This window comes from Ricinus communis, chromosome 1 (genome assembly GCF_019578655.1).
Source record: "Ricinus communis isolate WT05 ecotype wild-type chromosome 1, ASM1957865v1, whole genome shotgun sequence".
NCBI classification, from domain to species: domain Eukaryota; kingdom Viridiplantae; phylum Streptophyta; class Magnoliopsida; order Malpighiales; family Euphorbiaceae; genus Ricinus; species Ricinus communis.
The window spans coordinates 5,774,595-5,787,239 of record NC_063256.1 but is presented as its reverse complement, the minus strand read 5'-3'; the positions used below and the strand labels follow the sequence as shown (position 1 = coordinate 5,787,239).

Sequence of the window (12,645 nt, the reverse complement as noted above, 5' to 3'; positions counted from 1 at the left end):
CACTACAAAAGGGTCCACACACCTTTTGTTCACAACTCCTAATTAACTACACACAGATCTTGGCGTCGTCTGCTTCTATGGCAATTCCCTCTTCTTCCATCCTCCTACTTAACTCCACTCCATTATTTTGTACTGCCCCTCTCTTTACATCTTCTCCTCCACTTTTATTTTATTTTATTTCTTCTAGCAATTTATATATAAATATAAAAAATATATATCTTTTAAATTTTACTAGAGTACCATTGTATTTTATATGTTCTTCCAGTAAATATAAATTGACAATAAATTTATATGTAATTTTTAATTATCTGTACAAATTAAAATTTTATAATTATAGTACTACTAATTAAATTATAAAAGCAAATAAAAAATTTAATAAGTAAAATAATTTAATTAATTAATAATAATTAAATATTATATATAATTAATTAATTTAATATTTAATTATATTAATAAATTATTAAAATCAAGATGATATTAATATTTAATCATATTAATAAATTATTAAATCAAAATGATATTAAAATATTTATGAACTTATATAATACCACATATAAGAGAATGAATTTTAATTTTTAAATTTAGCATAAAATAAAAGGATTGAGAAAATTTGGAAGATAAATCATTATATACGACATGCTTATGCTGCACCCTACCAGGTGGGTAAGTCTGCGGCTTTTGCGGGGGCAATAAATACAAATTCTAGAAAGAAAAATAAAAGGCTTCAAATCAGTGAAATGCACGTGTGATGAGTATAATTTTGATAGCGAGATGTGGGCCTATGAGGACACGTGGTTTGTTATAAGATTGTAATATGGACTTCCTAGGCCCAAGAATAGTAGTGAACCAAAGCCCCCACCTGTGGGTTTTTTCCGCTGTCTAATATTTTTCCCCCTATTGTCTGCTTCAGCTTTATCCTTTGTCTCCTATGTCCGTACGCCTTCCCCTATGCTCCATTAATCAGTAATAATCAGCCACCGTCTCCCATTGCACTGCAATGCACAGAATCCCAACCATTTTTCCATTTAACGCAAATCTACTCAATTTTAATTAGGCTAGTAAATATGGAGGATAATGGGTCTAACTTACAGTAATACGATTTGAGATTTCACCTAATAAAATAGTTTTTTAACGTGGCATTTTATGAGAATTATAATATAATTTTAAAAGAGAAAAATAGAAAAATTACAAATACAGTAATGAGAAGCATTGCTATATGTAGTCTACAACCTGCCAAGTTTGTTACAACAGAAAACCAGCTGGCTAACTAGAAGATAAAGTAAGAAAAGTAAATAATAGAATATCCTATGCTACATTCTTTGCTGTAATTCCTATTGTGAACTGCTGCAATGGTGCTACACTGATGTTGCTACTGCTACACATTGGATGACTATTGCTGCACCAATTTATCATAGGTCATTCTGCACATAATCAAGGTTCTTGTATATTCTATAAGAACCCCCCCCCCCCCCCCCCACCAAACTGGAGCATATAAATTTTGTATGCCGAGTTTGGAAATTGCAGAGGCAAACGCTTGAGGAGAAAGAGGCTTGGTGAAGCAATCAGGCAACTGATTAGATGATGTAATGGTAGCAAATAAAAAAGGCTTTGCTGAATCTTCTCTCGAACTATGTGACAATCGATCTCAATATGCTTGGTACGCTCATGGTATACTGGGTTATGAGCTAATTGTAGAGCTAAGGCATTGTCACAATAAACATTGGCTGGCTTAAACTTTTGTCCGAGATCATTAAGAAGATATTGCAACCATTGAAGTTCACATGTTAGATTGGCTAAGGCTTGATATTCTGCTTCCGATGATGACATAGAAACAATAGATCGTCTCTTTGATTTCCAGGAGATGAGTGATGAGCCAAGAAACAAACAATACCTAGAAACAGATTTCCTTGTATCACAACAAGTTGCCCAATATGAATCAGAAAATGCTTTTAGTTGAAGATCTGAGGAAGAAGAGAAGAAAATTCATGTTACTGGGGATCCTTTTAAGTATCTCAGAACTCTATTTATAGCTTGTTTCCATGGGACAATCTAAGAATTGAGAGAGTTGTTGTACTGCATAGGATAAGTCAGGTCTAGTGGTGCAAAGATAAAGCAGTTTCCCTACAATTCTTCTATAATAAGAATTATCATTCAAGAGAGGTCCATCATCCTTTTTAAGCCTGGTAGAAGCTAGCATAGGTGTAGGAGTAGAATTTGCTTCTAAAAAGCCAGTCTTAGTTAAAAGGTCAATAGCATAACTCCTTTGGCATAAATTAATTCCTTTTGTCGATTTGACTACCTCTAAGCTAAGGAAGAACTTCAGGTTGCCTAAATCTTTTATTTTGAAGGCATCATTCAAATAAGACTTGATAGAATCAATCTCTTTTAGTAAATTACCGGCCAATATCACATCATCAACAAAGATAAACGAGGCAATAAAGGATTATGTGGTACCTTTGATAAATAGAGAAGGATCTGAGTGAGCTGACTTGAAACCTTGTTGGAGTAAAGCATCAGTCAATTTGTGATGCCACTGTCTGCTACCTTGCTTGAGTCCATAAAGAGATTTGAGCAGTTTGCACACTTGATTTGGCTTCTTTGTCCGGAATCCAGGTGGTACTGTTATGTAGACCTCTTCTGTTAGATCACCATGCAAAAATGCATTGTTTATGTCAAGTTGCTTCAGATGCCAATTATTTGCAGTTGCCACAACAAGCAAAGTTCTCACAGTTGTCATTTTGGCAACAGGTTAGAAGGTTTCTATGTAGTCTAGGCCTACCTGTTGAGTGAATCCTCTAGCTACCAACCTAGCCTTGTATTTTTCAACAGTTCCATCTGCCTTATATTTTATTTTGTATACCTATTTGCAGCTTATAGCATGTTTTTCAGGCGGCAATTCAATTAAAACCCAAGTTCCATAGTCCTTAAATGCTTTTACCTAAGATTCATAGCCTCTTTCCAACAATCTTGTTTAATAGCATCATCATAACAAGTTGGCTCATGTGCAAAAGATATGTTTAATGAAAAAACCTTACAGTGTGATGATAGTTGTTGATATGAGAGCACTTGGTTAAGGCTATGAGGAGAAGTGGTATGTCAGAGAGATGGGGGTAATGTGCATTGGTAATCTCGAAGATGTGTAAGCAAATAGGAGGTTCTAGTTGTTCTCCTCAAGTCTGGAAGGTCTTGATTAGTAAAGAGTGGTTCAGCAGTTGGATCATGTAGGATTGGTGATGTATGAGCAATATGTGATGCAGGTGCAGGTGTTTGTGAGGTAGGAGTTTGATTTGATGCATTTAAAAAATCATTCATATAATCAAAATCATCAAGAACAAAAGTAGAGATGGAAGATGAATGATCCAACTGAGTAGAATCACTTGTAACAGTCAACCCCTTATAAGGAAACCGATCTTCATAGAAAACCACATTTCTAGAAATAAAAAATTGTTTCGTTTGTCTATTATATAATTTATAACCCTTTATAGTAAGAGGATAGCCTAAAAAGACACATTTGATCTAAAGGTATCAATGGTAGAAGCAAAGCATAAACAGCCAAAGACCTTGAGATGGTTGTAAGTAGCAGGCTTGTTATAAATAAGTGAGAAGTGTGCGTTATTTTCTATTACTGGTGAAGAAATTATGTTTATTAGGTGCACAACATGTTCAATGTAGTCAAGCAAAAAATGAATGGGTAAATTTGACTGAAACCTTAAAGCTCTTGCTACATTGAATATATGTTGATGTTTGCGCTCAACTGTACCATTTTATTCATGAGTATAAACACATGTGATCTTATGTATAATTCCCTTTGAATCATAAAAGGCTGACATGTCAAACTCAATTCCATTATCAGTTCTTAAATTTTTTTACCTTTTATGAAAATTATGTCTCGCTGTAAGAATGAAATTTTTGTACCAATTGCATGTTATATGATTTGTTGCTCTTGTATCTATGATCCAGCTACTATTTAAAGTTTTAGAGGTAAAATAACATTTATGATAGGTGGCACCTGGTTTAGAGGGTACAAACTTAGTTGAAAGTGTGTTAACATGAGCAATAGTTGTAGGTGATGACACTGCATTTGCATTAGTTTGAATCAAAGCTACAATCCTTTGATATTGCTCCTGAGTAAATGGGAATTGACCTCCTGAATTGCTACCTGAACCCTTATGCTTTTCAGCTACAACTTCTTTACCAGAATTACTCATCACTTTATCTATAGTGTATTGCCCTGCCTCAACATGATTAGCATAGCTAGCATTTTCCGTCTTTAATTTGAACTAATATCTAAGTGGAAAACTATGTTTTTTGTAACAAATATCAATAGTATTGCCTTCTTTGCGCAATAATACAAACAGGTTTCTTAATTGAACCTCCATAGCTATATCCAGGTTTCTTAAATAGCTTATTGCCATAATTTGTGCCTCTGCTGTAGAAAATATTAACCTTTGTATTCACATTGTTCACTCTTGTTCCAAAGGAACCAGAAATATTGTACTGTGAGTTGGTTATTGCTACAAATACATTTGCCTCAGGAAAATTACTACTAGTGATCTACCTTTCATGCTGCAAGACCATTGAAAAGACTTTGTTGATTGGAGGCAATGGATCCATAAGCTTGATCTGTGACTTGACAACTGAGAAGTTCTCATTAAGCCCCTTTAGAAATCTGATCACATAATCATTGATAAACTTTAACAGCTTTTAAAGCATTGCAGCTACATTGAGGAGTGCAGGTGCACTTCGGAATAGGCCTAAAGCTGGATAACTCATCCCACAACATTTTTAAATGTGTATAATAATCATTAACCGAAAGGTTGTTTTGCTTAAAACCATAAATCTCTTCTTGTAAATCACATAATCTATGGATATCACTTTGTGAGAATTTATCTTTTAGATCTTCCCAGACATCAACTGCAGAATCAATACAAGCTATACTTTAAGCAATAGAAGGTGAAACTGCTCTATGAATCCAAGAAACAACTAAGTTATTACATCTTTCCCAAGCAGAATACGTAGCATCATCTTTATCAGGTGTCTTAATGGAACCGTCAACAAATGTAATTTTATTTTTAGAAATCAAGCTCATTCTCATAGATCTTACTCATGAGTGATAGTTTCCTCCGATGAGAATGCTAGGAACCATAACAAGAGACGGATTATCATTTGGATGGATAAAATATGGACTGGAAGGCATCTCCTCCTCCTTGACTTTGCTGTTGTTCGCCATGATGGCTGAGATCAATTAAGAAGAAAAAGAAAACTTGTGCAAGGAACGATAAAGAAAAAAATGATAGTTTTAAGATTAAAAAATTGGTTTGTTCACCAAGAAAAGAAGAAAAGGAAAGGTCAGAAGCATTCTTGCTCTAATACCATCATGAGAATTATGATATGATTTTATAAGAGAAAATGGAAAAATTACAAATACAGTAATGAGAAGCATTGCTATTTATAGCCTACAGCCTGCTAAGTTTGTTGCAACAGAAAACTAGCTGACTAACTAGAAGACAAAGTAAGAAAAGTAAATAAAAGAATATCTTATGCTACAAAACATAATATGTACATTCTTTTCTATAATTCCTATTGTGATCTGTTGCAATGGTGCTACACTGATGCTGCTGCTACATAATGTATGACTATTATTGCACCAATTTATCATAAGTCATTCTGCACATAATCAAGGTTCCTGTATATTCTATAAGAGCATTAACACTTCTTGAAAAAGTTAGAATTGGATTCTCATCTATCCTATTTTATTAATATATATTTCACAAAATTATAAAATAATTTTGTATTTCTCACTATTTTAAATTTAATAAACATTTACATGTAGAGATGTACTAAAGATATGAGTTTATTATCAGAAATTCACGTGATAATTTATATTTTTAGATAACATGATTGTATGACATAATAATAATAATATACCATTCTATTTTTCTTTTTAAGAAAACAATTACTTCTGAATGATGATTTTATAGCTGAACTAAGCAAAGAACATAATTCTTATGGAAGATGTCAATGAACTAGAAATTCTGTGGAGGAAGAAGTTGAGGATATTTGTCCCATGCGTGGCTAATTACATTTAGCTTGAGAATAAAACAAAAGGTTAGGTATCAATCTATGGTCAATTAACATTCACAACCATGACTTTGGAGTGGCCTGGTCATTGAATTGAAGAAAGTAGAGAATCAAAGATATAAGGATCGACCGAATTGAACAACGATTGAATTTAATTTTATTAAATATTTATATTTAGACTGTATAAATGTATATCTATTATAAGATACTTAAAACAATATATTTTTTATATGATCTAATATTTAAATTTAAAAAGGTTTATGAATTTCAAGAAATATTATTACCCACCAAAATTTAACATATCATTTTTATTGAATTTTTTAATTAATTTATCAAAAATTTAAAAATAAAAGAAATAGAAATGATATACTAATTAAATAGTCGATACATATTAACTAATTTATTATGTCTAAAATTTATAAATTATTATATTAATAAAACTAAAACTAATGAGTCATAAAATATTTATCACATAATTAATCCTCTAGTTTCAATTCGTTCATAATAACACTTCATAAATATTATTTCTGAATAAGAAGTATATTAGTTTGATTGGTGAAAGCATTTAGTGACTCTTTTAGACTTTAAATTCTTATTCTTATTCTTGTAAATGGGTTACCCGTAATTGGGTCACCAAATTATCGATCTGCCCAATTAAATCAATAGATATTTAGCGGATATATATAGAAAAGGGTGGTCTGCCTATATATAGTGCCGCCGGTCTTTCGATCCAACCGGCTAGGCCGCATCGGGCAGACAGCATCCTCTAAAAGCATTAGTAGACTTTCTCCATTACAAGCACACGTGAGGTTGAGGTCATCCCATAAAAAAGGACCCGCAGCATTAATAGGGGATGGATGATAGGAGCCCGAACCTAACACTGACAATTATGGTACAGATGCAAAGCGTTAAAACAAAGGATGGCCCGTTTTGGCATCAAAAAGAGGGACAAGATATCCGGCAAATGACCAAGCTCATATTACTCTCGGTGCCTATCTACGATCATCTCCCCTTTAATCATTCATTTCGCCTTTTCTTTTCTTTTTCCTCAAGAACTAAAAATTTTGAATTGTTGGCCACCGCCACCACGTCCACTCAATTTTTAGCTTTCGTTTATCTTCTCTTTGCCACACGAATGGTTCATGTCATTTTATTTACAATTAATGCGGCCTTCCCATCAGGATTTTCTTTTTATTTTTCTTATTGTATAGATGTATGTATTTATTTGATGCAGTCACATATGTGATTTGGGGGTTTGCATTATTGCAATTGGAATTGTATTAAAGATTTAATACAACCTGCATCAATGGTTTTATGTGATTTATCACATTCTTTCTTTTGTAAATATAATCTTATCGATAGAGATTTTGATTATCGTTCTTTTTTATGCCTACAAATTAATTAAGTTTATTGATCTGTTGTATGCTATATTATTAAACTTCATGGAATCCTGGGGAGATGTAAGGGCTCATCTTGTACTGTATAAACTTAATTAAATGCCCTTTATAATTCTCATTTTCAATTAACACGGGAAATTATATTTCAATATTTTCTTTAAAATGCAGCTAGACCTAGTCTAGTTGTTACTTGCATATGCATATGGATGGCATCTCCATATCCACCGTCAAACAAACATACTTCGGCTTGTCTTCTTGAAATTAAAGTATATCAGCGAGCCTATTGCCTCCTTATTACTAGCCCAAAACATTAAGTTTTTAAATAAACTTAGGATCTTTCGGTTGTTTAATTTGTCTGTCATATGATTGTTAAATTCTATAAGTTTTAGAGAGTCGTTTCATATAAATTTAGATACTTCAATTAGTAGTTTTCATATAAATAAATCTTATATATATTTTTAAACCAATGTATAAAATCCAATTTCTAATTTCCAACAGATTTGGTGTTTTAAATTTAGTAGACCGTTATTTCCGACCAAAGCCTATACACAAAAGTCCAAACAAAGAGTTAAAGATATTATAAAGTCCTTCTTTAAGTTGGAATTTTAAGCTTGTAATTGTATGTTTTTTCCTATAGATATGCAGACATGAGACCTAGAAACCGGAATCAGTAGACAACCTCAGTTCATTTACTTGGATATTATAATTCCTAGCTGATAAACATAAGATCTTTCACTATGTATTATATTAATCATTAAATAACGTCTCCTTACTGTTTTATTAGTTAGCCCTCTTGAACAAGAGATGATTTTACATATGCATGCATGTGCATTGATGATTATTTCTTAAAATACTACTATATATATATATAATATATATATATATATATATATATATATATATATATATATATATATATATATATATATGGTTCGTTAATAATTGACACCGGGAATTGCACCAAATCATTAAGAAATATAAATAAACATATGCTTTTACACAAGCTACTGGATAGTGAATTGTGTGAGGAATAAATTCGCGATTGAAACTGTGCACTTTCTGAATTATCTTTCTTTTCCCAGCCCCATGCATCCTCACTAGCTAGAACATACATTGACAGCAACACTGCACTGCTGATTGTGCACTCTCTGAATTATTGTTCTCTATTAAAATAACCTAAAAATGTAGATGTGTTCGATAGGTAGCATTAGAACAATGATAACTCCAATAAGTCAAGTTCTTAGGTACTAAGTAGTGCTTGTGAAGTGTGCATACGAAAAAGAAAAAAAAAAGGTGCATCTTTTAAGAACTCGTTCGAACGAGGTCTTAGTTTCTAGATACCTCAGCTCATAATAATGCTTAGAAAAGAACAAAAAGGAAAACAACTTGCACTAAAAAGTATACCAAGAAACTGTTATGATCACAAGAACCCATAGTACTTTTAGATGCAAAGAAGGGAAGAAACTTGCTAGTTTGATAAATCAATGCTTTCCAGCTATTTAGGATCCCTTTTTCTAGCTTCAAATTATGAGTTTTTTTTTTTTCCTTTTGTTTTGGTGAATTTTAAGTCATAACATGGCATAGGAGCAGGCTTGGAGAGCATAAAGAATCTATATAATTACATAGGCATCAAGAATCTATAAATTTACATAATATTTGATTTGGTTTTCTTTCTGGGTTCTCTCCTAAAGTCCAAACCCTACAAACTTTAAGAACATTTGACCCACAGTTTTTATTTATTGTCCTATGTGTATGTGTGTGTGTATATATATATATATATATATATAACCACCGCCCAAATGAATAAGTTATTACAGTAGCTCTGATCAATAATCATTGAATCATTAAATTCAATTATGCAAAAGGAATTATAAAAATAAAAAGATGGGCAAGAGGCTAATTATTAACAACATATACAATGATCACTGACATAGAGGTATTAGCAGTGACGATCATTTGGGGTTTGATGATATCATATAAAAATAAAACTAATGAAGGGTGATTGTGTTAAATATATATAATAGTATGTGTAGGGGAAACAAGTGTCAGGAATTTACACATAATCTTAGTGCAACAAGAGTGTAGATCTTCACTGATCGATGGAAGTTGCTATATATTAATATGTAACCCAAGAATAACACATTTTAATTAAAAAGAAAAATGAAGATGATGATGGTAAGTGGGCTGCCCTGCAGCGGCGCACATGGGAAAGGGTTAGAGAGTTGGGCGACACACAAAGCCCCCATTTCCCAACAAGTTCACATGCCCTTCCCCTTCTCTTCAATCTACTCACATGCCTTTTCTTTAACCCAATTTGGTCCCACCCTACCTTATACATTTCCCTTTTTTTAATTTTTCTTTCTTCAGATTTTATTTATTTTGTTTTTATACCTTGAGATTTTCTTTTTGTTACCATCATTTTTTAAGATTTTCTTTCTTACGTTTCATATATTCTACTAATATAGTTAAATAAGTAATACATATTTAATAGTTATATAATTTAAAATATTATATATATGTATAACCTTTACTATTTAAATACAAAACATTTAGATATATAGTACTCATCCGTCAATTAAGTATAGTACATAAAAAAATAATCAAAATTACTCTATTATAATATGAATACCTATTATTTATTGCACCATCCGGAACCCACCTCAGATAGCATTGCAATCCTTAATATGTAGAAAGAAAGAATAATTAATTAATTCTTGCTTTATGTCGGTTAATGCATATGTGGTTAAACTTTTCTTTTACCATAAAGAACACAATAATGCTTTTATATGCATTTATTTTTTCGTATGTCTTAAGATGGAGAAATTCCAATATATAGACCATAGACTTTAATATGTGTATTTATTTTTAAAATATATAATTATTGTATAAATTCTATATTTTCTTAGATTTTTATTTGATTTATTATATAAATATATTGATAAATATAATACTTTTAATTTAAATAATAATTTTAATCTTAAAAAATAGCAAGTTAATTAAATTATTTTTATAATCAAATAATAATCATTAATATAATTAATATATATATATATATATATATATTAATAAACTAATTATTCTTTTAATTTTATATAATATATTATCAACTATACTTTTAATTAAATTATTTAATTTGATTAATTAAGTTTTATATGTATAAATATTTTTAAATAAAAAATCTTACGAATCAAAAATATCAACAATAAAAAGATTATAACGATAGTCCAATATACAGGGAAAAACTAATTATCCCTTAAAAGTTTTTAATTTGAAAAATCTCTAATGTAATCAAAGTTTCATAAAAGATCTTACAGTAAATGGATAAGGGAAAGACTGCATAATCATAAGGTCGTCATCCTCATCTCTATTGCAATGGGTTTTAATAACAAATTAAACAATAAACCGAAACTAGATAAAACTATCCTTTAAGGGCTTTTAGCTTACAAAAATCAAAATTCATATGGGAACCAATAATATGAAGAACACCAATACAAAAAGACACTTAAATTCAGGGGCAGTACAAGAAAATATTCCAATTATACATTTAGCCAGGGTCCTCATATTTAAGCAAGCAGGCCATGTGTGCATGTATATATGGGGTCTAATTATATTTCATTATCTTTCATGTATTTTTTTCAAATGAAATGAATCTTTTTATGAATTTTAATTAAATATAATATTTTTCTTGTTGATTGCAAGATCTATATTTTTTTTATATATGTATACACAAATTCTCGCATTCAAATTTAACAAGATATTATACTTACAATTATTTCTTGTAAATTTTGTATTTTTTTTTTATTACGAAGAATAGGAAGAAGTTTCGAACTAGAAATTCTATTTAAATTGATAAATACATATATATAGTTAGACTAAGTCTATGGATGTAAATTTTTGTTTAATAATATATATATTATATAGACACACACAATTTTTGCAATGTAATGCCACTTCTATTGGTGGCTAGAAATGCAGAAAATGAACATGGGCTACATGTGTGCATGCAATTATAGACCAACAAAATACAGACTAACATACCACATATATACAAATTTCCTTGTATACCTAATAGCAAGACAGTTAAAAGTGGCTGTCAAACAATGGGTTCACATCTTCTTTATGCTCTATTACCCACATTTCCTTTTATATGGCCAGCTTAAAAATACACAATTGCATAGACAAGCTGTGCCTGCTTTTCCAAGCACCTGAGTGGCGTACAAGGATATCTAATAATATTGCCCCCTCGCCCACTAAATTAACTCAGTTCGGTCGCAGATACTTGTATGAATTAGGATATTTCCTTGAATTAAAGAAAAGCAGTAGAAGCATTTGGGACATAAATGAACAAAAGACGTTGTTCGACAGGTGAATAGAGAAAGTTAGATACAGATCGGATATCGCACTTGCATGATGATTTTATGTATTTTATTTTTGACGATTTCCAAAGCAATCTCCGATAATTACAGAAATATTTATTGAAACGAACAAGCAGGAACACTGGATAATAAGCCTATATGGAATTGCATCCAGTCTTCATTAATATAGTTGAATCTGCAAATGTTAGAGAAATGCAGAAAGGGATGTCTTGCAATTGTCATAACGAGCCAAATACTGTGTGCCACAGAACATGAATTTGGATCTTCAATTTCCAGGAACTTGGTAATTGACAGGGGCAGTGTGGGCAGGGCCACCTCTCATATTAATTTTTCTCATTAACTTTGATAACTACGTACTATCCATCCATCTCTCTCTCTCTCTCTCTCTCTCTCTCTCTCTCTCTCTCTCTCTCTCTCTCTCTCTCTATATATATATATATATATGCTCTTTATAACATTTCAGTACACTTTTGTCAATTAATATTATTCTTTTTTAAAATATCTATATAACAGCGATTTCTCCTTTTAATTAATTCTCCCTTACTTCATTTTTACTTTTTATTCTTTCCATTTGTTATATATGTATTTTCATTTCATACTGCCTGCTTATTAAAGTGAAATACTCCTTTTTTTTTTAAATTTATTTTAATCTTCGCTTGATTTATAAAGATATTAAGAAAATATATGTATAAATAATATATATAAATAATTTATATATCAGAATTTATCTTTCGAACTCCCAGTAATTACTTTTTTATCTCCTTCATCTACGTCGTCATGTATATTGAAGT

The 12,645-nt window shown here is 31.0% G+C and overlaps 1 protein-coding gene across 1 annotated transcript; it reads right to left on the bottom strand.

Moving 5' to 3' along the window:
* Window positions 1-3,096: 3,096 nt before the first annotated feature.
* Window positions 3,097-5,095, bottom strand: LOC125371039. Its single transcript, XM_048378819.1, has 6 exons — window positions 4,996-5,095; window positions 4,743-4,914; window positions 4,559-4,669; window positions 4,357-4,468; window positions 4,010-4,268; window positions 3,097-3,410 (listed from the first exon to the last, which is right to left on the bottom strand). The coding sequence occupies exons 1-6, from the start codon at window positions 5,093-5,095 to the stop codon at window positions 3,097-3,099; spliced, it is 1,068 nt and encodes a 355-aa protein (XP_048234776.1).
* Between the last annotated feature and the right edge of the window lie 7,550 nt (window positions 5,096-12,645).